The 26,563-nt window shown below is 37.1% G+C and overlaps 2 protein-coding genes across 2 annotated transcripts in view; one reads left to right on the forward strand and one right to left on the reverse strand.

Annotated features, from left to right (window-relative positions):
• The window catches only part of MIOS (meiosis regulator for oocyte development), a 124,325-nt gene extending 122,257 nt beyond the window's left edge, over nt 1-2,068 (reverse strand). The window contains exon 1 of the mRNA XM_086695618.1: nt 2,045-2,068. The gene's annotated coding sequence lies outside the window, so the exon portion shown is untranslated. The remainder of the gene's footprint in view (nt 1-2,044) is intronic.
• COL28A1 (collagen type XXVIII alpha 1 chain) overlaps nt 1-26,563 on the forward strand; it is a 177,858-nt gene that overhangs the window by 54,885 nt on the left and 96,410 nt on the right. The window contains exons 14-18 of the mRNA XM_086695633.1: nt 4,974-5,042; nt 8,852-8,920; nt 12,164-12,232; nt 16,051-16,119; nt 17,489-17,557. Of these exons, the coding sequence (XP_086551759.1) occupies nt 4,974-5,042; nt 8,852-8,920; nt 12,164-12,232; nt 16,051-16,119; nt 17,489-17,557 (345 nt within the window). The remainder of the gene's footprint in view (nt 1-4,973; nt 5,043-8,851; nt 8,921-12,163; nt 12,233-16,050; nt 16,120-17,488; nt 17,558-26,563) is intronic.

The following is a 26,563-nucleotide window of genomic DNA, read 5'->3' on the forward strand; positions in this document are numbered from 1 at the left end:
GGATATATATATAACGGATTACTATCCAATCATAAAAAAGAATGAAGTCTTGCCATTTGCAACAACATGGATTGACTTCGAGGACATTATACTAATTGAAATAAGTCAGACAGAGAAGGGCAAATGCCATATGATGTGGAACTGTAAAAACAAAAAATCAAACCAGTCTTCTAGATAGAACAGGCAAAATCAACTTTATTTTTATATTCCAGTAACAGACACATAGAAATAAAAATTTTAAATACAATAGAATTTATAGTCATTAAAAATAGAAATACTTGGGTATAAATTTAATAAAACATGTATAAGCTTTATATCCTGAAAACTTCAAAACACTAATGAAAGAAATAAAAGAATATTTAATAAATTGAGAGATATACCATATTCATCGATTGGAAGACCTGACATCATAAAGCTGTCAATCTCTTTAAATTGATATAAGGTTTAATGCAAGCCTTTTAAAAAATCCCAGTAAGATTTTTTTAAAGGTATGGACAAGATTATTTTAAAATCTGTATGGAAAGGCAAAGGAGCTAGAATAATTAAAACAATTTGCAAAAAGAAGAATAAAGTTGAAGAAAGGGTTTAAGATTTATTCACATAACTACAGCAATCAAGACTGTGCAGTTCTGACATCATAGAAACATGATCAGTGGAATAGAATAGAGAACCCAGATACAGACCCACACACTGATTTTTTTATTTATTTAAAAAAATTTTTTTAATGTTTACTTATTTTTGAGAGAGAGACAGAGTACAAGCAGGGGAGGGGCAGAGAGAGGGAGACACAGAATCTGAAGCAGGTCCCAGGCTCTGAGCTGTCAGCAAAGAGCCCGACGTGGGGCTTGAACCCTTGAACCATGAGATCATGACCTGAGCCAAAGTCGGACGCCTAACTGACTGAGCCATCTGTGCATCCCTTGAATTAATTTTTTAATAATTGTTTTACTATACTTCTATTTTTAGTGTAATATTCTCTTCTTGTATTTTATATTCCTATTATTAGACCATTAAGCATTCAAAGAGACCATTTTTTGGTCTCTGTTTTATAATTTTATTATTTGACATTTTTGGGAAAATTTATGTTATATAGGCTCACTTTTATTCATTGTCAATTGTTTTCTTATATGTTTTGTACTCTGTCATCTGAATTCATGGTCATCACAGGTCTTTACCTGTGAAAATCTTAAGTGTTCAGGGTGGAGGGTATTTGAAAGGAATTTGCATGTACACCTCTTAGGTACTCCTCGGATATCTTTGATACTAATGTCTTGACTAGGTGTTCCTGGATCACCTATGTGATGGCAGTTAAAACTACAAACCCATACACAGCACTGGAGCAGGCTTGGAATTTTTAGGCCCATTTAGAGCCTAAGTGAGGGTAGACAAGATTCTTGTCTTTCATATTGCTGTGTTGACTAAATGGCTTTTTTCTCAACCCTGCCCTTTCATTGACAATATGTAAGTAACTTTGAAGGTCCTAGCTTTCTGTGGGGATCTCAGGTCTAATACTCTCCTCATTTTCCTTTGAATGAGCCAAAATCTTTGCTCCTGGTTCTCTGTCTTTGGTTTTCTAGACTTATTTCCACCATACGACCACACGTTTCCACCCAGAACAACCACAGCATCAGTTTCTATGCGCACTACCCTAACGTTCAGCTCTTTTTGTTTTGGAGCCCTGTGACTTCCCTCACTTATTTATTTTTGGATTTCAGCCTTTAAAATTTATTTTAAAGAAAAATTGTATTACTTGCCTTTTTGTTTATAGCTAGAGAGTTTACACAATATTGCTAGAACATGAAGTTCTTGTTTGTTTGCTTTCTAAGCCACAATTATACAAATCAGAAAGGCACCATGAAGTCTGCAGTTCAAGTGGGAACCGAAATCATTACAAAGATGGGGAGGATCGCAAATAATGTATGCAAATGTTGTACCAAAATGTCATAATAAAAATAAAAATCCAACACTGAGTTTCTGAATTATTTAGAAGTAACATAAAGACTTACCTTGGGACTGAGAAAGGTTCTGCTGAAAAGTCTCTTACCTTTGTTTCTTTGTCTGGATGATTTCAAACGGTGTCAGGTTTTTTTTGTTTGTTTGTTGTTTTCTTTTTGTACAAGGATATTGAGAACATTGTTAGTAAAAAATACCCACTAAAGTAGAACTATAAATACTTTGAAGTTAAAAATTATATAAACAGTACTGTTTGAATATTATGGGCAATTTTTATTATTATTTAGCACAGTTATTTTTAATGCTTGAAATGTATATTAAAACCACTTTTACTGATTATCTACACTAGTGAGAATATTAAGAAAAGTAATAAGATAATGGATGATCACATTTTACCTCATTAATGTCTCAAATAAAGCATTTCACTGATCAGACTGTGTTAACTGATAATAACAGTCCTTATATTTTTTTTTTATTAGAGGCATTCATGAGAAATCAAATAAGTATGCCATAATTATAATTGATTTTCATGGCTTTTGAAAAGGACACTGTGAGTTTTTTATAGAAGCATTTCTGTCTTTTAGAAATAATCCATGGGTTCTGTCGTAGTAAAGTATAGTTCATCTACCCGAGTACCTGCTCTTTCTCTTAACCAAGCAGTCACCTTTCATTCTGCTTTGCTGTAAAATATGAGAATACTCTGATAATACAGACTGTTCCTCTGACGGTTGGCAATAATTAAATTTTGGATCACTGTTGTTTTAAATGCCTTTAAGCAATTACTCACAAGTATTAGTTCTCTGTTCTCTGCAGCTTGGAACACATGGCTCATCAAAGCCTCCCATGTTTTCAGTCTCATCTTGGCTTGTGTACTCTAGAAATGCAGAGATGAAAGGAGGGCTGGGTGTTTATGCCACGTAGCAGCCCTCTCTCCATATTGCTTACTGTAAACCATTCACCCCGAGGCTAACTTATTCATAATGCCCTGGAAGGACATTCTTCACCATCACAAGATTCAAATAAAATAATTTCGATAGTAATGGCAGATGTTTATTAAGTGCTCAATATTTAAGAGCTTTAAGTCTCTCTGACCTAACCCATATATTAATACTCATGGTTCGGGTAGGTACTATTGTTACCACCATCATGATGAGGACGCTGAACTTTAGAGAGATTAAATTCTTTGTCCAAGTTCGCACTGCTAACACATAGCCGAGCTGGGACTTGACCCTCAGTCCATATGACAGTATAATTGTCAGGAAAGCCTGTAAGCTCTAGGAGACCAGGGAGCAGGTCTGCCTGCTGTTCCCAGAACTTAGCACACTGCCTGGCACTTACTAGGCATTTGGTCAGTATTTGCTGAATGAATGGAAAAAATTGAGTGAACTGGAAAAAGACTTCTTTGCATTGAATGTAAATTGTGTTATTTTCATTTGTTTTATCATTAGGGAAGAGGAATCATTTGTCATTTTTTTTTTTTTTTTTTTTTTTTGGTTAAAGCATATGATATTAGCTAGGCACTTACTCTTTGATTTGCAATCTAGTTTTCATGCTTATATTTATTTTTCCCCTAGTTAATCACTCTAACGTTAGAGTAAGCTATCATGGATATTAGTGCTTTGATTAAGGTCTTGGACTGTTAAAAGCTAGGTTTCCCATAAGCATAGCAATTTAAATTGAATTAAATGTTAGCTTTTTTCTTTAATTAAAGTCTTTATGAAATTGGTTATGCATAAATACTGAAGAAGACTGTCTTTTAAAATATACAATAATAGGGGAAGGCAAAAAAAATTTGAACACGGGATACAATTAGCTTTCTTTTTTATAAATCTATAACTGTGATCAGTCACTGATTAGCATAATGCTGAATCCTAGCTCTGCTCCCAGGCTCAGTAGAAAGCACCTCTTAAATTATCCCGGATTACTGTGTATCGAGCCCGAAGATCATTCACAGTGTCTGCCGTTTGCTGGCTTTGGAGCTGCTGGGCAACTCGGTAGACTTTGTTCTGTCCTAGGCTCACTTTCTGGCAAGCAAGCCCTCATTATTTTTCTTTTACATCCATTAGAGGAAAAGCTCCTATCTGTGCTTCTAAGGTTCTTGTTGTTAGTTCCTTTTCTACTTTTTTTTTTTTTTTTTTTTTTTTTTGGGCTGGGACAAGTAGAGTTTGGCCAAGTTCCTTTTCTACTTTTATGCCTTCTGGCCAAGAATAAAGAGAGGGAAAATTCGTAACCTTTTAAAATTTCCACTTTAATTGAATATCTTGCTGTTGTCTTTTCTTTTTCAATCAGTTTGTTTCCTGCCGGTCCACTTCAAAGCCAGAGAGTGTGTTGTTTCTCTTTACTTACGTGAGAACTCTTCACCGTCTGACTTTCTGAGCAATAGTTACATGGACTTTTTAATTTGAATCACTGAGATCAAAAACCATGCTTCCCCTGCATGATTCTATCAAGATTCCTATTTGCACACAAACCCCCAGTGGACTCAACCAGTCCTCGAAAGAATTCAAGAATTCAAGTTTGAATCCAAATTTGTCAGGATAGAAATTAAAACACATGTAAACAGAATTCGATGTTTTAAAGCAGCTGTGCAGTGATTTTTTCACAGGGTTCCCCTGATGTTTTTAAATTACTTAATCACTCAGCAACCTTCTCCAGGCCACACAGTGGCTAGATTTTTAGACTTCCCTCAAAGGATTTATTTCCTAATCCTTATTCCGAAGCATCACTTAATTTGCATTTTCCTCTAATATGAGGACACCAGAATAGAACATCTTATGCCAATCAAATGGAATGAGTAATACAATGGGAATATTCTTCTTCACAACTCTACAATTCTGCTGATCAGTATGGAATTTACTAGGATTCTCACTAATAACATAAATAGGACTATATCATTGCATGCCCATGCGAACGAAAATATAACCATTTTCTCTCTTCCTTCTTCCTTCTATCTCTCTCCCCACTTCCCATTCTCTCTTTCTTTCTCTTTTCCTGTTCCTCATTCCCTCTTATCCAAACAGGGTCCCCGTGGTCCTGAAGGAGCACCAGGAGAGAGGGGCTTACCAGGAGAAGGATTTCCAGGGCCAAAGGTAACAACAACTCCTGTACTATGAAAAAAATGCTTTGCCTTGCATGGTCATGATTTAGAACTTTAAAAAAATGGGTCCTAGCCAATTACCAGAAGTCAAGTATTTTCCTGACCACCTTCACCCTATTAAATGAAGGAAGATGTAAGTTTTTCCTTAACATGAAACTCTGGTGAATTTTGCAATTATAAATAACTAATTGGCAGACTTCTACTTCATATAATTATTGCATGTGAAATGAGAAAACTCTCTTAAAGTAATCTATAGTCATTAAAGTCACAGTGATAAATAGCATCGTTATGCCCAGAAGTTATCAAGCGTAGCTACCATAGAACTGTATTCACAGCTTTGTTTTGTGAAACATAGATAAGAAACTAATAAACCAATTTGTAATCACATTGTCATTAGCATAATAAGAAAGGAAATATGGCAGGGAGGAGGGCACTGGAATTACCTTGTTATAATAAGGAGCAAAAACTATGAAAAACATACCTTTTACCTGGCAATTGAGAATTTAAATGCTTCTATTGCTTCCCATGTATAATTCTTGGTGCTCAAGTTCCCCTGGGAACCTTGGTTCCTTGAGGAACCCTCTGGGGTTGGCACACTTTTTCCATAAAGGGAAAGATAATAAATATTTGAGGCTTTGTGAGCAGTATGGTATCTGTTGCAACTACTTAACTTATGCTGTTGTAGCATGAAAACAGTCATCAGCTCCGTATAAATGAGTGAGCGTGACTGTATTCCAGTAAAGCTGTATTTGCCAAAAAATGTAAGCAGTGAGCTGGATTTGGCCAGTGGGCTATAATTTGCTGACCTCTGGTCGAGGCTACTTACCCACAATCTACCAAAGGCCACACAGGAAATGATTTTTTTTTTTAATTGAAATTCTTTTTTTTTTCTTTTTTTTTCAACGTTTTATTTATTTTTGGGACAGAGAGAGACAGAGCATGAACGGGGGAGGGGCAGAGAGAGAGGGAGACACAGAGTCTGAAACAGGCTCCAGGCTCTGAGCCATCAGCCCAGAGCCTGACGCGGGGCTCGAACTCACGGACCGCGAGATCGTGACCTGGCTGAAGTCGGACGCTTAACCGACTGCGCCACCCAGGCGCCCCAGGAAATGATTTTGCAAGACACTTTGGGCAGCATCAACAAAATTTCAGTAACTAAGAAAACATTTGGGGGTTCTTTTTCCTTCTTTCTAAAGTCTTTCCCCAAACACACATGCATGCACACATGCACCGCCCAGGGAAGCACATGCTGTTTTCTTTCTTTTCTTTTCTTTTCTTTTCTTTTCTTTTCTTTTCTTTTCTTTTCTTTTCTTTTCTTTCTTTCTTCTTTCCTTCCTTCCTTTTCTTTCTTTCTTTCTTTCTTTCTTTCTTTCTTTCTTTCTTTCTTTCTTTTTCTTCTTGTGTTTATTTATTTTTGAAAGAGAAAGAGAGAAAGAATCCCAAGCAGGCCCTGCATTGCCAGCATGAAGCCCAATGTGGGCTTGAACCCACTAACCATGAGATCATGATCTGAGCCGAAATCAAGAGTTGGATGCTTAACCAACTGAGCCAACCTGTGCCCTGCACAGGCTGTTTTCTTAAGTGTCTAAGAATTTCCACTTTAGTCAGTCAGATTGCTAAGATCTCACCATCTCAGTATAGCCTCATGCTCTAGAATTGCATCTAATTCTTAGCCTTTTCCACCATGATCAATATTCTATTGTCTATGAGAAACCTGAATCTCCACTAGAGGGAAATCAACTAGTTAAAACCTAATTTACACTAAGTTGTGACTGCTGGGTTGAATTTTAAAAGAGGCCCTCATTAACTAACAGACTTTAATTTGTCACAATAAGTGGGAATAATATGTAGGATAAAAGGGACATTACTAATGCCCTGACTTAATCAGAGTATCACTCTCAGAAGACAGATGTTAGCAACTTAGCACTACATTTCAGGAAGTTTTATAATACATACTTTCTTGATTTTTTTTTTTTTGGCATAGAAAATTTCTGTTTATGTGTAGTCCAAACAACCTGGGAAATTCAAATATCCAGGGTTATTTCTCTTTACAATCTGTGGGGGGTTTTAAGATAAATAAATAAATAAATAAATAAATAAATAAGAGGGGCACCTGAGTGGCTTGGTTGATTAAGTGTTCAACTCTTGATTTTGGCTCAGGTCATGATCTCATGGTTCGTGGTTTTGAGTCCCACATCAGACTTTGTGCTGACAGTGTGGAGCCTGCTTGGGATTCTCTCTCCCTTTCTCTCTCTACCCCTTCCCTGTGTACATGCTCTCTGTCTCTCTCTCTCAAAATAAATAAATAAAAACATTTTAAATGAATGAATAAATAAATAATGAATAATTGAAATACAAGAAGCATATTGCAGGGTGTGTCTTAGTGACAGGTTTAACTGTATGTTATAATAATACACTCACAATAACCCACAGCACTGTGTTACCCTCATCCCAGAAAGAATACATTATATTCAGTGTTATTTTAGGGTTGATTGTATATAATTGTACTCTGTGGTAATGATCGGAAGAAACCATTAGTCAGAATACCTCATTCCCCAACCAGCAGGACCAAGGGGAGTTTTCTATATGTGGTACATGGGGTTACTTTGCACTGGTATAGAGCTTAAGTGAATAAATTATGAATCTAGAGGGACTTGAAGGTTTATTGTTTCCTAGGTTTCTTGCAAGTGTTCTTTGATTTTACCCTTGGCTTAAACAAATTCATGAAACAAAAGCTATTTCTAATTGATTATATGGTTTATTTTTCATACAAAAGCACAGAATGTCATGATTTCATTGGTATGCCATCACGACCAGAGCTATTCACGTAGGTCACATGACTATAGAAATCTACCCAAGAATATTTTCTATGAATTCTCCTAAAAACTAATAGCCAAATTATGGAAAGAGCCTAAATGCCCATCAACTGATGAATGGATAAAGAAGATGTGGTTTATACATACAATGGAATACTACTTGGCAATGAGAAAGAATGAAATCTTGCCATTTGCAGCAACACGGGTGGAACTTGAGGGTATTTTGCTACGTGAAATAAGTCAGTCAGAGAAAGACAGATACCATATGTTTTCACTCATCTGTGGATCTTGAGAAACTTTACAGAAGACCATGGGGGAGGGGAAAGGGAAAAAAAAGTTACAGAGAGGGAGGGAGGCAAACCGTAACAGACTCTTAAATACAGAGAACAAACTGAGGGTTGATGGAGGGGTCAGGGAGAGGGGAAAGTGGGTGATGGGCATTGAGGAGGGCACCTGTTGGGATGAGCACTCGGTGTTGTATGGAAACCAATTTGACAATAAATTATATTAAAAATACACACACACACACAAACTAAATTTTCAATGAATGTTTATAAATTATGATATAAAACATATGACAAGTAATTCAGTACAAGCAAGTATTAGCTCATATTCTAATATGAGAGACAAATGTTCATTGTGTGATGGACCTATAGCTGCATCAGTGTTGAGGGAGTGGAGGGAGTACAGTTTGTTGTACTATATGATTAATTAGGCCCCCCATTTCTAGATATTTCTGATTATATTGGGAATGGAGTTCTTTTCCAAGGTTAGTGATGCTGCGTACATGTTCTGTTTGGATAGATTCCTTCCTATTTAATAGTATTAAACCTAATTATGTGTATTTTGCAAGTTACAAATCTTGGGGTCCGCTAGAATGACCCATTTGCAGTGAATAGTGAATTTGAATGCTTTGGATGCTTCAACTGTTTTTAAATCCTGATTTTTATTAGTATACTGATATTCCTCCCATATATATTTTTAGGGTGAAAAAGGCTCTGAAGGACCAATTGGCCCACAGGGATTACAAGGCCTGTCAATCAAAGGGGACAAGGTACTGCATATGGAGTATACAATAGGAAAGATGCACCAGTGTAATTATTTTTAGTCATTGTTCTTTATGCATGTACATTTATGAACTGTATTCAACCTGACAACCCTATCACACAGGGATCCAGGTTATTATAAATCAAGTATATGCAGGGTTTATTGTTATGTGAGATGAATTATGATTTGAAAAATCCCATCATTTATATTTACAGTAATGGCTCATTTATTTGGGTTTTGACTTCCAGTAAAACTATCTTCAGACAACCAGCTTTGTAGACAAACATGAGCAAAACAGACCCCTTCTTAGTAAAGAAAATAGTTTTGTTTTTTTTTTCAACGTTTATTTATTTTTGGGACAGAGAGAGACAGAGCATGAACGGGGGAGGGGCAGAGAGAGAGGGAGACAGAATCGGAAACAGGCTCCAGGCTCTGAGCCATCAGCCCAGAGCCCGACGCGGGGCTCGAACTCACGGACCGCGAGATCGTGACCTGGCTGAAGTCGGACGCTTAACCGACTGCGCCACCCAGGCGCCCCAAAGAAAATAGTTTTTAAAAACATATTTACTTGACCTATTACAGAAAGTGCATGTCCATCCTTAGATGCTCACTCAAAAAAATATTACTGGGGCACCTGTGTGACTCAGTCAGTTAAGCATCCGACTCTTGATTTCACCTCAGGTCATGATCTCATGGTTTGTGAGATTGAGCCCTGTGTCTGGCTTGGGATTCTTTCCCTCTCTTTCTGCCCCTCCCCCTGCTCATGTTTGCTTTCTCTCTCAAGTTAAATAAACTTTAAAAAATGGGACTAAAATAAGAGAACTTATTTAAGAAACCTAGCGTTGGTGCCCTCCTACAAGGACCAACAGGGATCCACCTATAGTTGAACAAAGTTAGGTTTTATAGACTCATTGCAGTGAGGGAGACCACATACCATGGGGAACCCATCACTACTCAGTAAGAAGATGAAAGTTTTCTTTATAGGACTTGGACTTGTGTTAGGTGATTTGGGGAGTGTCTAAGAAAGTATAGGTTGGGTTTGGATTGGACACTGCAGGTAATTTTAAGGTGAGGTAATTTTAAGATTGGATATTTTAATGAGTCTTATCTAGGAGGTGGGAAAAATGGAGTAAGGTTTAGGTATAATTTGTAAAGAAATAGCCATTCATTTTAGCTCAAATAGGGGGATGTTTGATCATTTGTCCAGGAATGGGTTGTTTGGATATTGTTTTTTGTTTTTGTCTGTGTTCAGACATGGCTATAGACTCCTCTTGCTTTTGTCTTGGTTCATTACATAGAATGTTCATATCTGATACTGGTAGCCTGTAAAACCGTTTATGTTCAACACAACACCATGGCCTACCTGCCATTGCTTGTCTCTTTCTCACTAGTTACTTGTCTTCTTTAAAATAGCTACAGATTGTCCCCAGATTAGAAGTGGTATTGAGGCTGCTGATAGAAGCTGCTGGAGGCTGATAAGGCCCAACAGACCAGAGGGAACAGAAAGCTGCAGAGGGGGGGAGAGGATATAAGAAATGTGCAAAAAACAGAATTCATACCAATTTGGAGTCATGTATGTTAATTTCTAAGCATGCCATCAGATTTTATATATTACAATAATGACTTAGATTCATGATTATCTTGGGTCTTGTGTTTCAGTTTTGAATTACTTATTTCTTTTATTTACTGGTAACTGTCTCTTCCACATATCTGTATTTAAATAGCAGAGATACTGGTAAAAAGTGACTTATACCAATTTTAGTTGTAATACAGTTCTTGGCTCGAATTGCTCAGCCCTGGTTGTAGCTCTAGCTCCTAAAAATATGTAAAGATGCTCTTTCTTCCTTTGGAGCAGTGAGAACTGAGTACAACAGAACTATGGTTCTATGAGTTTAGTTTAATTTACTAATGATGATACAAATTTGTTTATAAAAACATATTTATTTAGCCCAGGTATTGGCAAACTAGGGCTGGCTGCTTGTTCTTATAAATAAAGTGTTTTTAGAACACAGGCACACCTGTTCATTTAGGTATTGGCTGGGGCTGCTTTTGCACTACCAAAGCAGCATTCGTTAATTATGATAGAGACCTTATTACGGTCCTTGAGAATAAAATATTTACTATCCAACCCTGTAAGAAAAAGTTTATGGACCTTGATACAGCCTAAATACAACTGACATTTGAATATCTGGGGGGCCTGCTGGCTCAGTTGATAGAGCATGCGACTCTTGATCTCAGGGTTTGTGACTTGAAGCCGTACATTGGGCATGGAACCTGCTTTAAAAAAATAAAAATAAAAAATAAGATAAAATATGCAACACATTGTGTCTTTGCTGTTCTGGGCTGTTCCGGCATCATCATCCTTGCAGTGGATGTTTACTCTGCCTGGAATGCTTTTTTTCTATGTTTCTACTGGATTCATTTTCTCTCTCCAATGAGGTCATCTCTGGCCACTTTATGCAAAATTGTAGCTGTCCCCCCCCTTCCCTGATTTAGTTTTCTGCTTAGCTCTTATCATTCTTTAACATATTATTTATTTTATCTATCCTGTTTACTGTCTTCTGTTTTTCCCACTAAAATGTAAGCCCCATGAGAACAGAGACTTTTGGCTGCTTAGGTCACTGTTGCTTCCCCAGCATTTGGAATAATTCCTAGCACATAATAGGCACTCACGGGTACCTGCTGAAACACACAAAGAATGAATGATAGTGTTCTTCTTGCTGATAACTCTCACTTTGCTTCCCAAATTTATTTCAGAGAAAGGAAAGGTGAGGTTCTTCAGTTCTGTTGCATTTACCTTAAATAACTTCTTAATTTTTAAGGCATATTTTTATAAGATGTGGAGGGGAAAGGTATTTAGATAATTTTGAAACATTTCTCTTCAAGTTCTCTCTCAAATCCTGATTTTTTTGTACCCAATGAATATTATACATTTAAATATTTGTTATAATCCTAACAGGAAGCAGTTGTGTCATTATAACAACCATTTAGGAATTTTGTGTTCCTGTGAGAAAAATGACTGATAAATACAAACATGTGCAAATAGTCACCAATTTAGACTAAACAGTGAAACTATCATTCACTACTTTGGCAAACTTGAACCATAAACTGTTTAAAAGAAAGAGTTTTCTAACTTTTTATGTTGAACCGTTTTATGCTACAGATGGATTTCAATTCAGCATAATTCAAGATTAGCAAAGTATGAAAGAATGAGGTTTATTGTTATATTTCTCTCTTATTTTCAACACAGGGGGATTTGGGACCTGCGGGACCCCAAGGGCCAATGGGCATCCCTGGAATTGGGAGTCAAGGGGAACAGGTAATCCAAGCTTTCTCCCTTTCCTCTCAGTAAGGAACATTCTGGCCAAATCCTACTGTTCATTGAAAGCCAGTCCTGCAAACACCTCTGAGTATATTTGATAGTCAAAGCACAAGGGGATGTACATCCAAAAGTAAGTGTAGGGAAGGAAAAGATGGTTCTATGAGATTTTATTTTCTAGAACTTCCAAAGACTTAAAAAATAAAATGTGTGCTTCTTGGAGCTGTGACTTTTAACCTTCATGTCTAATTAACAGGATGAGTTTCAGATTGAGTTTATATTTTTAGTTTTCCTTAGGAGCAGTGGTTTATTTACCTGTGGGTTTGTGTATTTTCCCCTTGAGGCTTTGTGAATGACTAGATCCCACTTTCTCCCAATGCCAATAGAGTAGTCTTTCCTACTCCCCAGCCATGTACCAATCTTAAAAAAGTATTAAACTTAAAACCAACACCAGAATCAGAGGTAACCACTTAATTTAACGGGTACTGTTCCTGAATAGAAGCAAATCACAGAGAGGGTTTATAAATAACATTTGGCCTCCCTCGGTCAGAAGAAAGGAAAGCACTCTGAGGATGTCTCTACATTCACGCCTGGAACTGCTTCCCAAATCTTCTGACCGTAACTTTTGGAAAAGATGGGCCATTTTGTTAGATCTGAGTAATACAAAAATAATATAATAGTACTATCTACCTACAGAATCTCATTTAATCAACGTGACGAACAAATCCAAATTTATGCTGAATGTCCTCCTGCATAGAAAGTAGCCAATCTGTTGATTAAGATTTATGATTAAGGTTTGAATTATTCCATTGCCTAGAGAATGAACAGTGCTTCCTTTATCTAGGACAATGGGAAAAGAGGATTAAAAAAGGATAATTCCAAATCTCATTGTTGACATTAACTCTGGGTTTATTTCTAAACATCTAGTAATTAATTAGTATTTTTGTTGTTGTTATTGTTAATCTAAGCAACAGCAAATCTGGATATAACTCCTCTTTCCATTTCCTTTCTCTTTGTAGAAATCCTAGTGTAATACATTAGGAAGGTTAAGATGCAGGAAAAGCCAAGATAAGTCTGTATATAAGTATTTAGATAATAATTAAGAGCTGGATATTTTGATTACATAAGGATTATGGTTTGACTACGGCATCAAGCAGTCTCACACTTTGTAGTTTATTTGCCAATTTCATACAGGCTTACATTCTGGTCCTGGATGTGACTGGACAGTCGTGTTGCTTCCTGAGTCTTGTGGTCCTGGTGCTGAGTTACCACTATAGGCCTGAAAATTAGGTCCAAAAAAAAGCCAAATCTTTCCAGATGGCCTGTAAATCCTGGATCCCACCTGCAACTTCCTATTGCCTTTACTACTGGATCTCGGTGGATGTTGTTGTGCTTCACGTTAAAAAACATCTCTGACTTCTTTTGTTTTCTCACCCCTTTCTCTCCTTTTCCAAGAGAAGATAACTTTTAAGGTAGACCTGTCTATTAGGAGCTGACCCCTATCGGTAGGAGATTGAATAGAATGTGTTATTTATAAACTGCTTTAAATAAGAAAAGAAATCATTTGCCCTTTTAAGACAAATGATTTAAATCCTACTTACATTTAACCTCCACTTATACAGTTATTCATTTTTCTTCTTATCCTTAATTGAACATGTTTACCCACGGAATGATTGTTGTTGCTAGATCTCCCTAATTCTCTTATAGAAATGAATTTTCCCAGTCATCTGTTTTGGAGGGAATTCTTGTTTTCAGGAACAGGTTTATAATATGACTCAAGTGGCCGGCAGATTTTCATTAAATGTTTGGAGGCCTGACAACTTCAACTCTGTTACAAATTGGAGTGAAATACAAATAACCACATACACATAAGTGCACATAACCCTTCGAATTTTTTGGTTCCTTGTCACATACCATGCTACTTGTAGACTATTGTAAATGATTCCTTCTAATAATAACATTTTAATTCCTTATTATAATAACCTTAGCTTTCTTAAATTGTTTACGCTGCTTCATCTTCATTAACCAGAGAAAAGGGGAATCGTGTTTATAATTAAAAAATAAACAGCAGTTGTATCATCCAGCTGGAGAAAAGGGGATGTCATTTGTAATAAACCAATCATATATCTATAACCATTATTATGCAAGCATGGCTTGTGAGGTGTAAGTGAAATAAAATTTTAGTTTTTTCCTCATCATCCCTTAAATATTTTCCAGTGGGGAAAGTTTTTTCTTTTTCTGGAAGAAATTACCAACAAGCCTCAGTCTTTTCTTATCACTTTTAGGTAATAAAACTTATTGTGTCACCTCTAAGTTGTAAATCACAGTTTTAATTATGTAATGCAAATTATCTAGTCAATATGTTAATTTTCCTTTTAATCTTCATTCATCTGGTATGAGCTGTAGGGAGAGCCTGTGGTCCGTGGGAGGGACCGTGCTTCTCATCCCTCCCAGGCTGAGTCAAGGGTGAGGGTAGAGGGGGGAGGCCACAGAGGTTCTTTCCTGGCTGGTCTGTTGTCACATGGCTTCGGATACTCTGGTCTTGACTGATGTTTGACACTAAGTTTCCTTGTGGGGCTCCTGCCTTGCCCCTGTGACTGCCACTTTCGGGACATGGATGAAGAACTCTCTTGCTCCAGTCATTTCTCCCCATCAACCTCTGCTTTTCTGGGGGTTCATTTAATACTGACTCTCTCTGTTGGAGTTCCACAGCTCCTCCAGGTCCTCTTGGCCAGGATTCAAAACAATTCCAGGCCAACCCTGTCTCTCATCTAGAGTACATCTGGTCCACAGAAAAAAACTAGTGTGGCCTTTGTGCTGACAGACCCTGGATGGATGGGCTGATTGCTCCCCCCGCTGACCCCACCCATGCCCCTCTTGACCATCATAGTCCATTTTAGCTCTCCCAGGTATGAGGCAGACAAAGGTCCCTTGTGTCCCCAAAGCAAAAATCAAGGTCAATAAGTGGTTTCACTGAAGCTCCCTCTCTAGAATAGGCTAAAGAGGGAAGCAACCCAAATCCCTCTCATTTTCTGCAAAGAAAATGCTTTGTAAGACTACTTTCTCCAAAGAACTTATTAAATCCTGTCTCTTTCCCCTTTTTATATCCACAATGTGAGTGAGAGTCTAGTGTTTGAACATTCTTCAATTTGATGTCTAATTGCTTCTTAGAGCCTATGGCCAAACCTTCAACTTAATATCCTGATATATTTTCATTGATGCAACTAGAATATAGGTTTGCCTGCATGAGACTGAGATGTGAAATAAGCTCGCAAGATGGAATTTTGTTTCTCTTATTTGCAACTCCAAGCTGGTGTGGTGGCTCTGCTCATCAGGGTCTTCAGGGGTTTGGTCTTCTTCATTCTTATGAGTCTGCCCTTCCAAGGGTACTTTCCTCATCCACAGGATCCACAATAACCAGTATGTCTTCACTTCAGCCACTGGGGCAGGGGAACATGGAAGGGGAAGGCATACTTCCTCCTTTGTCATGAATCAGAAATTGCACACATCACTTCCATTCATATCCCATTGGCCAGAATCCAGTCCATATGCCAATGCCTGTCTGCACAAGGGACTGGGAAATATGGTCATTATTCTAGGCAGCCATGCAGGTCAGCTAAAATTCTTTTACTATGGATAAAGGGGAGAATGCATATTATGGTTCAACTAGCCGCCTCTGCCATGCCATTCAACAAATATTGAGGATGAGTAATGTATTATGTGATGTGAACTAAAATTTCATGTTAGAGGATATGAAACTAGTCTTATCAAAATTTCTGAATTTCACTAATACTATTTTTAAACATTTTATTTTAAAGGGAATCCAAGGTCCTATGGGTCCACCTGGTCCACAAGGGCCCCCAGGACAAGGCTCACCTGGTTCTAAGGTAACTTTCTTTCTTTTCTTTTTCTTTCTTTTCTTTCTTTCCTTCCTTCCCTCCTCTCTTTCTCTCTCTCTCTCTCTCCCTTTCTTTCTTTTCTTTCTTTCTTTCTTTCTTTCTTTCTTTCTTTCTTTCTTTCTTTCTTTCTTTCTTTCTTTCTTTCTTTCTTTCTTTCCTTCTTTCCCCAAGGTAACTTTCTAAATGAAAGCAGAGTTTAGTACATCCATAGTCTATTGCTGTTTCCTGGTCAGGAGCCAGTGCACTGGGAAAGCAGTAGATGAAATGAACTTAAACATCAGATTTCTACTTAATGCAAAACATTATGGATATTCCTGATGGTTTAGATAAGGTAATGTGTATTCTTTATGCTCTTAGACACATTTATTTATGCAGTCTTAATATACTGTTTTATTACATTTTCTCAAGAGATCCTATTCTAGCAATTCAAGGAGGATTGTCAGTAGATGCCACCTGTGGGCTTGCTAATTCATTCTAACCAACACTCCCACAATAGGTCAAACTCCTGAAACATTTAATTAAAGATATGGAGTCAGAAATACATAAAACTTTTCTGTGAACATGGGAATCTTATTATGTCCTAAATTAACAGCTATTATTTATCCTTAGGGAGAGGCATGGCACTTATTATTTAACTAGCTATACTTAATGTTGCTTCAAATGGTCACTAATGATTATTAAATAAATACTCCTCTGAGAGTAGTCACCTTCCAGTACACTCCTTAGAGATTCCCATGTGAGAAGCACTTGACGGCATAAAGTTACTGTCCTTGAGACTTTTGATCTGGGCTCACCATTGGAAGCTCAGGTCATTCTGTCTGTTCACGATATTGCCCTTGATTAGCAGTCACTTGGGCTTCTCATGTGTCAATTTTAGTTAATGTGGAATGTAACTGCCTATATTCCAGGTGCCCTCCACCTTTTAAGTATGCTACCTAGCCTGTATTTTAAGCCAGCCCATTATATATTCCAAATTTGGCACAACTCCATCTACCTAAAGGGATTTTAGGCATATATATATATATATATATATATATATATATATATATACACACACACACACACATATATATGCATACATATATTTGAATTACATAGAAACATATACTTAAAAACATAATATATTCACATATTTTCTTATTTTACATTACAACATATTGTGAGCATTGATATTAATAATATAATCAATATATATTTACTATATATATACTCAAACACATATATGAATTGAGGACATAAAGCTCTGTTTTATCTTATTGTGTTGTTGTAAGAGAGCACTTAGCTCTTAAGGCAGGAATATATTATTTTTATTTTACTGTTGTAGTCATATACTCTTCAAATACTCTTTCCTCACTAGGGAGAAGTAGGCCAAACAGGAGCTACAGGTCCTAGAGGGCCAGTGGGAATTGGAGTACAAGGCCCAAAGGTGAGCTGACCATCCCGATCAGAAGCACTTAGATAATTTATGTCATATTATGTGAAGTTTCATTCATATCCAAATGCAATACAGATCATGCATGTGTCATCTATTATTTCACCAGAAGAGAATATTTGTTTGGAAAAGTGATGCTCAGTGTAATTCTTATCATTTAAGAAGAACCAAAAATCTTAGTTTATTTTAACAACCGCTATCTGTTTTTTTATTCATATATTTATTAGCATCAGAGGCCCTCTTTTGGCACAGATTGATTCTTTAAGAACATTCTTGCCTGTCCTATTGTAAAACAGGGCACCTAGCACGGTAGGATTGCAGCAAAGGGTACATTCCTCATCTTGCTTGCCGCTGGCTTGTGTTTCAGGTGCAAGCTCAAGCTACTTATTCAGAAAGTCGTTCCTTAAGCCTAAAGTATGCCTACCCCACTCCTACTACCCAGTTATGTTATGTCTCAGCCTGCAGTTTCCTTTGCTTTTACCACTTACCTCAACTTGCATGCTTTCTGAATTGCTTCTCATCTGACTAATCCGCTCACGAAAGACCCTGGTCAACATTGCAGCCACTGGCCACACATGGTTACTGAATGCTGGAAACATGTTGAGTGTGTAGTGGGATTTGGGATAAGTGTGAAATACACACTAGGTTACCAAGCTTGGCACAAAGAATGTGAACTATGTCATTACATTTGCATGTTGATCACGTATTCAAGTGATGAAATTTCAGATCCATTAAAGTAAGTAAAATACATCAGTAGAATGATTTTCACCTGTTTCTTTTAATTTTGTAAATGTGGCTACTAGAAAATTTACAATCACGTATCTGGCTTGCTTTACGCTACACTATTAAATAGTGCTTCTCACCTGTGGCAGGGACCTGGTTTCTTTTTTCGTCTTGTTTGTTAGTGGATCCCCAGTTTTAGTGACATGATAGGCACTCAATAAATGCTGTTAAGTAAATGAATGAATTCTTACTTTGCCCTTCACAATTTCTAGAAGTAATCCTGAAGGCATATAGGACCTGGCTAGCCACACTGAGGATTAAACTCCATCATTGTTTCTGCTGACATGGTCACTGTTTGTATAAGTATTTGGGATGTGTAAGATGTGGGTCTAGAAGAATATACACATTACATATACATAAACATACAATTACAAAGGCTACAAAACATACCAATATAAATAGCAATTACTAATATAAATCAATGGTTATAATAGCTGCCATTTGTTGAATGGTTTTGATGTGCCACCCAATATGCTAAGTGCTAAGTGTGACTTACATATATCACCATACATCTATGTAGTGTACGGATCTGTATATACACATATTACATCATTCATGTGCCAATTTCAGAAAGGCACTGTAGGATAGTAAGGCTCAGCAGTTATACTCCTTGTCTAAATCCCAGTTTTGCCACTAACTAGATGAACAATCTTAAGCTTCTCTCACTTCAGAAAAGGAAATCTTTCAAACATACTCAATAGTACAGAGAATAATGCAAAACAAACAAACAAACAAACCCACCCATGTATTCCACAACCCAGCTTTATCCAATGTTAACATTTTGCCTTATTCATGCTAGCTATTTTTTAAGAAGAAGCATTAAAAGCATTATTTTTAAGAAGCAGCCACCTGGTTGGCACATCTGGTTAAGCATCTGACTCTTGGTCTTGGCTCAGGTCATGATCTCACATGATCTCACTGATGGTGCAGAGCCTGCTTGGGATTCTGTCTCTCCTTCTCTCTGCCCCTCCCTGCTTGTGCTCGCTCCCTCTCTCTCTCTCAAAATAAATAAACTAAAAAATTTTTTAAAATAGAGTTTTATAAAAAAAAGAAGAAGAAGAAGAATTACAGATATATGTAGAGACCTCTGGTTGTGCCCCTCAATCTCATGGCCCCTCCCCACCCTCCCCTGATGTGTTATTTTCATGACTTGGGTATTTATCATTCTTTCAAAGTTTTTATAATTTTCCCACATATGTTTTTATCCATAAACCACGTATATCTTTTGTGTGTTCTTGAACTTTACATAATGTATCATTCTGCCATATATCTGTATTCAGTCTCATGTCTTATTTGTTTTCCTATACCTTTAATTTACTCATTTTCTTTGTCTATGGTAGTCTGTTGTATAAAAATATCTCATTTAAAATGTATCCATTTTCCTATTGATTGACATTTAAATTGCTTCTCATTTTTCGCCTTTGCCAACAATGCTGCCATAAGCATTCTACAAGTTTCCTTTCGTGTAAGTCAGACTGCAAGTTTCTCTTACTAGTAGGTGATAAACACTATGAGCAGAACTGGAAGATCATAGAGTATAGGCAAGTTTTCACGTCTGACATTGTGAAAATCCTGTCCAAAATGGATGATGGGTACTCTGCCCATTTGCCCTCCTTCCAGCAGTATATGACAACGCTCCTTTCTCTACCTTCTGGCCAACAGGAAGTGTGAATGATAAATCTCATTGTTTTAATTTCTATTCCCTGGTAACTGTTTGAACAGTTTTTGTGTGCTTAATGGACCTTCAGGTTTCCTCTTTTGTAAATTCCTGTAGATATTCATTTTTAAAAAAATTTTTTTTCAACGTTTATTTATTTTTGGGACAGAGAGAGACAGAGCATGAACGGGGGAGGGGCAGAGAGAGAGGGAGACACAGAATCGGAAACAGGCTCCAGGCTCTGAGCCATCAGCCCAGAGCCCGACGCGGGGCTCGAACTCACGGACCGCGAGATCGTGACCTGGCTGAAGTCGGACGCTTAACCGACTGCGCCACCCAGGCGCCCCAGATATTCATTTTTTTAAAGGCTTGGTGTTCCTTTTTTATTAATAGCTCTTTCTGTATCTGGATATTAATTCTTTGTTGTTTAGGTTGCAGATATCACCTCCAGGGCTATGGCTTGTCTTTTTTACGGGGTACCTTTTAGTATACAGAAGTCCTAAATTTTGGTGTATTTCTATCCCATTATGGTCCCAGCTTTCTGAATATTATACATTTCTTGACTCCAAAGTCATAAAGATCCTCATGTATTTTCTTCTTAAAACCTGGTGTGTTTTTGTTTTTTAAAATTTAGGTATTTAGTCTTTATTCCACTACAGTTTATTTTTTGTATATGGGGCAACGTGGTGATCTTTTTCTTCCCCAGATAACCAGCTATCCCCACATCAGTTACTGAGCAGTCTGTCTTCGCTGCACTGATTTGTAACTACACCTATGTCATACGTCAAGCTCTCTATGCGTGAGGATCAGTGTCTGAGTTCTCTATTCTGCCCCATTTGTCTATTTCTCTCTCAGAGCTATTACATCTCTGTCTTGATTATGATCGATTTATAAGTTTTATCATCAACAGGGAAAATACTCCCAATTTCTTTCCTGGTTATTCTTGAATCTAACATACTCATTTCAGGATTGACTTGTCAAATTTGACAAAATATCCCATTGGAGTCTCCGACTAGCGTTGCACTGAACCTTCATATTAAATATTGACTCTTTCAGGGACGCCTGGGTGGCTCAGTTGGTTAAACATCTGACTTTGGCTCAGGTCATGAGCTAACAGTTCATGGGCTTGAGCCCCATGTCTTTGTGCTGGCAGCTCAGAGCCTGGAGCCTGCTGTGGATTCTGTGTCTCCCTCTCTCTCTGCCCTTCCACTACTTGCTCTCTGTCTCTCTCTTCCTCTCAAAAATAAATAAAACATTGAAAAAAATTTAAATATTGAGTCTTTCAAACCACAGAGTAAAACTAATTTTCCGGGAAAAATATTTGTCATTTTATCCATATAGATCTTGTAGTTTTTCAGTTATAATGGTACATTGGAGAGGATCCTGGGTGCCTCAGTCGGGTAAGTGTTGGACTTCAGATCAGGTTGTAATCTCATGGTTTGTGGGTTCGGCCCGCTTCGGACTCCGCTCCCTGCAGACAGCTTAGAGCCTGGAGCCTGCTTTGGATTCTGTGTCTCCCTCTCTGCCCTCCCCACTTCGCACTCTGTCTCTCTCTCAAGAATAAATACACATTTTTTAAAAAGTACATTGGAGAAATGTTTTGCAATTGTGAATTGTTTTCTTTTTCTACATCTTCTAATTAGCTATTCCAGGTCTACAGGAAAAGTATTATTTTGTTGGTGGTGTTGTTTGTTTTTTGGTGTATTGATTTTTGTATCCAGGCACCTGACAGTATCTTTTATTTCTATTTTTAAGTTTATTTATTTATTCATTCTGAGAGAGAGAGAGAGCAAGAGCGCGCGGAGAAAGGGGCAGAGAAAGGAGAGAGAGAATCCCAAGCAGAACCCAATGCAGGGCTCCATCTCACGAACTGTGAGATCATGACCTGAGCTGAAATCAAGAGTCAGATGCTCAACTGACTGAGCCACCCAGGCACCTTCCTCTTATTGTTTCTAATTGTTTACAAAGTCTTCGTTTTTTATTCCCTGTGTACGTAATCATATTGTCTGAAAATAAAAACTGTTTTACCTATTTCTTTTTAGCTTTTTTCCTATTCATTTTTAAAAATTATACACTGACAGGACCTCCAGTGCAATGTGTAAAAGAAGTGACTTCAAAGGAAGTGCTTCTAAAATTTCACTTAAAAAATTTTTTTTAATGTTTACTTTTAAGAGAGAGAGAGACAGAGCACAAGCGGGGGAGGAGCAGAGAGAGAGAGGGAGAGAGAGGGAGAGATGCAGAATCAGAAGAAGGCTCCAGACTCCGAGTTGTCAGCACAAAGCCTGATGGGGGGCTTGAACCCAAGAACCTCGAGATCATGACTTGAGCTGAAGTCAGATGCTCAACTGACTGAGCCATCCAGGCACCCCTAAAATTTCAATTTTATTTTTTTAAAAATTTTTTTTTCAACATTTATTTATTTTTGGGACAGAGAGAGACAGAGCATGAACGGGGGAGGGGCAGAGAGAGAGGGAGACACAGAATCGGAAACAGGCTCCAGGCTCTGAGCCATCAGCCCAGAGCCTGACGCGGGGCTCGAACTCACGGACTGCGAGATCGTGACCTGGCTGAAGTAGGTCGCTTAACCGACTGCACCACCCAGGCGCCCCTAAAATTTCAATTTTAAGTGGGATATTTATTGTAGGGTTTTGATAGACAACCTCTACTATGTTAAGATAATTACTTTCTGTTTCAGTTGTACCAAAAGTTCCTTATTAATTATGAGTATTGGATTTTATCAGATTCTGCCTCTACTAAGATAATTGTTTTATGTTTCCCTTTTAACCTGTTAATAGTAGTATATTGCATTTCCAGAATTTTTAGGTATTGAACCATTCTGCATTCTTGAGGTAAACCCATCTGATCATGATGTATAACTTTTTTAATGATAGCAATTTAATCGACTAATCTTTTATTCAGGATTTTTTCATCCATTTTAAACAATTCCATTTATTGCATAGTTGACATACAATAAAGGCACATGGTTAAAGTGTACACTTTGATAAAACATATGTATATGTTCTTGAAACCATCACTAAAACCAAATAAAGTATCCATCATCCCCCACCCCCAAAATTATTATGTGTCCCTTTGTAATACCATCCCTCCATCCCTCCATCCCTCCATCCCTCCCTAACTTCTCCTACTGATCTGCTTTGCAATCTCTGGTAACTATTGATCTGCTTTCTGTCATTTTAGATTAGTCTGCATTTCCTCAAATATTATATTAATAGAATAATATATCGTGTAAGCTTTTTTCTCTGTCTTCTCTTTTACTCAGCAAAATTACTTTGAGATCCATGTTTAACATCTATGAACAGCTTCTTTTTTTATTGTTCTTTTTATTGCTGAATAGTATTCCACTGTATGGACATACCATAATTTGTTCATCTAGTCACATGTTGGTGGGCGCTTGGTTGTTTCCAGATTTGGGATAGTATACATAAAGCTGTTATGAACATTTATGTACATGTCTTTGTATAGACATATGCTGTCATTTTTCTTGGATAAATGCCTAGGAGTGAAATGGCTAGGTCATATGGTAGGTATCTACTCAGTTTTTCAAGAAACTGCCACATTTGTTTCCAAAAAAGTCTTTATTTTGTCCATATTTTCACTGGGTATGACATTCTAGGGTGATGGCTGTTTTTGTTTTGTTTCTTTTTGTATGTTCAAGATGTTGTTCCACTGTCTTCTCACTTGCATTGTTTCTGAGGAGAAATCTGTTAGAATCTACACATTTGTTTCTCTATATGTCTCTCTTCTCTGGCTACCTTTTAGGTTTTCTCTGTATCACTAGTTTTGAGCCCTGTGATTACAATGTGCCTTAGTTTTGTTTTCTTCATATTTCTTGTGCTTGCAGTTCATTGATTTTCTTGGGTCTGTAGGTTAGCGATCTCATCAAATTTGGAAACATTAGGCCATTGTTTCTCAAAATATTTCCCACTGTCTGTCTTCATCCAGGAATCTCCGTTTTACTTATATTTGGCTGTTTTCCTGATGCTCTGCTCATTCCTTTTCAGTCTCTATTCTCTCTGCCTCATTTAAGAGTTTTTATTGCTATGTCTCTCAGTTCATTGATTTTCTGTGATGTCTAATTTGCTTTGAATTTTATCCAGTGTATCTCTTCATCTCCTACTTTGCAATTTTCAACTCTAGAAGTTCAATTTGTATCTTTCTCTACCTTCCTGTCTCTATTTAATGTATTTCAACTTTCCTTTGGTTTCTTGAACATATAGAATGCAGTATAATAACTGTTTCAGTGTCCTTACCTACCAATTCTATCACCTGTGTGAGGGTTTTTTTGGTCAGCTTTTTCCTAGTTTCTTTGAATTCCTGATAATTTTTGGCTAGATCCAAACTTCATAAATTTTACCTTTTGGGGGGCTAGACGTTTTTGTATTCCTATACATATCTCTGTATTTCTATGCATTGTCCTGGATTCTTTTAAGTCACTTTAAAACAGCTTGAACCTCTTGGTCTTGCTTTTAAGCTTTCTTAGGTAGGACTGGGGCAGCATTTAGTCTAGGGTTCATTTTTCCTGACTACTGAAGCAAGACCTTTTCTAGAACTCTAATACATGCCCTCAGAATTGTGAGATTTCCTTTTTTGCCACTGGAACCAGGCACCGTTTCTGGTCTAATGCCAGTTCTTTATACTCTTTTCGGTTGGTTGTTTTCTGGGAGTCAGGTAGTTTTGTCACACTGTGCTGAACAGTATTTACTTGAATATTTGAGGGGACACTCCTCAGAGCTTCATTGTTCTGTGTACCTTCTTCCTATCAGGTAATCTAGTCTGTGAATTTTTGATACCTGGCTTACCCAGACTCCTACCTTTGTCTCCTGAAATTGGAGAGATTTCTGAACTTTCTCCAGATTCTCCTTCCATACACCATGGCCTGGTAACTACCCTGGCAGCAAACTGGAGAAAGTATAGTGTTTACGTAATTTGTTTCCCTGCTCCCCGGTATTATTATCCTTTATTACTGGTGTCTAATGTTTTGAAGGATACGATTTTATATATTTTGTCTGGTTTTTAGTTGTGTCAGGGAGGAAATTAAATCTGGCCCCTAATCCTGCATTTTGACTGGAAATTTACATTATATCTATATTCATAGGTAGTCTGGTCTACAATGTAGTTTACTCATCCTATTATTGTGTGACTTTAATTAAGGTTTTATTACCCTTGTGAAATAAATTGGGTAGACTTCCTTCTTTTACTGTTTTTCACAACTATTTGTATAAGATAGGGAATATCTGTTCTTCAAAGGTTAAAGAATTTATAAGGCTTGACTGTTAAGCCAACGAAGCCTGTGATCTTAGAAGGAAAAGAAGTTAGAGATTTTCATTACTGATTCAATTTTTTGATGCTTCTCTTTCATTTAGCTCGTCTGTTTCTCCTATGTCATTTAAGTGATTTATATTTTTCTTAAAGATTATTTATTAATGTTCTCCAATACATTTGTCTGAAATTGTCATGAAAATTTTTCTAAAATTTTTATTATATGTATATAGTTATATTTCCTTTTAACTCTTAATACTGTTTAACTGTGACTTTTATTTTTAGTATTAGTAATTCCTGCTAGTAGAGGCTTATTTATTTTATTAGTTTTTAAAGGTAATACCCTTTAATTTTGTTACTTTTCTTACTTTTGGCTTTCAACTTTATTACTATCCGCTCTTATCCTTACCATATCCTTCTACTTATTTTTAGGTTTACTGTGCTTTTATCTTCACGAGTTTGGGTTTTTTTTTAGCTAAGTTAGGTGAAATGACTTTCACTTATTTTTAATATTTTTGCTGTTAATGAATGCAATAAGCACTGTTTGAAGGTAGCACATGTTATCTCTAAACACTTTAAAGGGTGTATTCTTAAATACAAATTAACTTGAAAGCAAGTAGCAGTACTGAATATTAGAGCTGAAATTTCACTTTCATGTTAACTTCTTAGGGTTGCTATACAAAGAATCACACACTGTGGTTCAACACAACAGAAATTTGTTATCTCACAATTCTCGAGGTTCAAAGTTGAAAATCAAAGTGTCTGCAGAGTCATGTTTCTCAGAAACCTGTAAGGAAGAATCCTTCTTTGCCTCTGCCCAGTTTCTGGCGCTGGCTGCCAATCCTTGGCATTCCATGACACACAGTGGCACCACTCTTGTCTCTGCCTCTGTCATCACATGGAGTTCTTCCCATGTGTCTGTCTTTACATGGCGTTTGCTTCTTCTTCTAAGTACAGAAGTCATATTGAATTAGGGCCCACCCTGATGATCTCATTTTAACTTGGTTACGTCTATAAAGACCCAATTTCCAAATGATGTCACATTCACGGGTACCAGAGGTCAGGACTTTGACATATCTTCTTTGAGGTTACAGTTCAATCCAGAACAACATAATCCAAAACTGAGATCCAAGAAGTTGAAGTAACTTGCCCAAGGTCAAATAATTTCATTACTACTGGTTACTACTCAGATTTCCCCATTCAGAGGTTTGTTTCAAATATTGTAAGATATACAGTTGGTAAGTACCTCAAAATGGTGGTGCATAAATATGAATTTAAAT

The sequence above is a fragment of the Puma concolor genome, chromosome A2 (genome assembly GCF_028749965.1).
Source record: "Puma concolor isolate L17-30 chromosome A2, mPumCon1.1.hap2, whole genome shotgun sequence".
In the NCBI taxonomy this organism is placed as follows: Eukaryota; Metazoa; Chordata; class Mammalia; order Carnivora; family Felidae; genus Puma; species Puma concolor.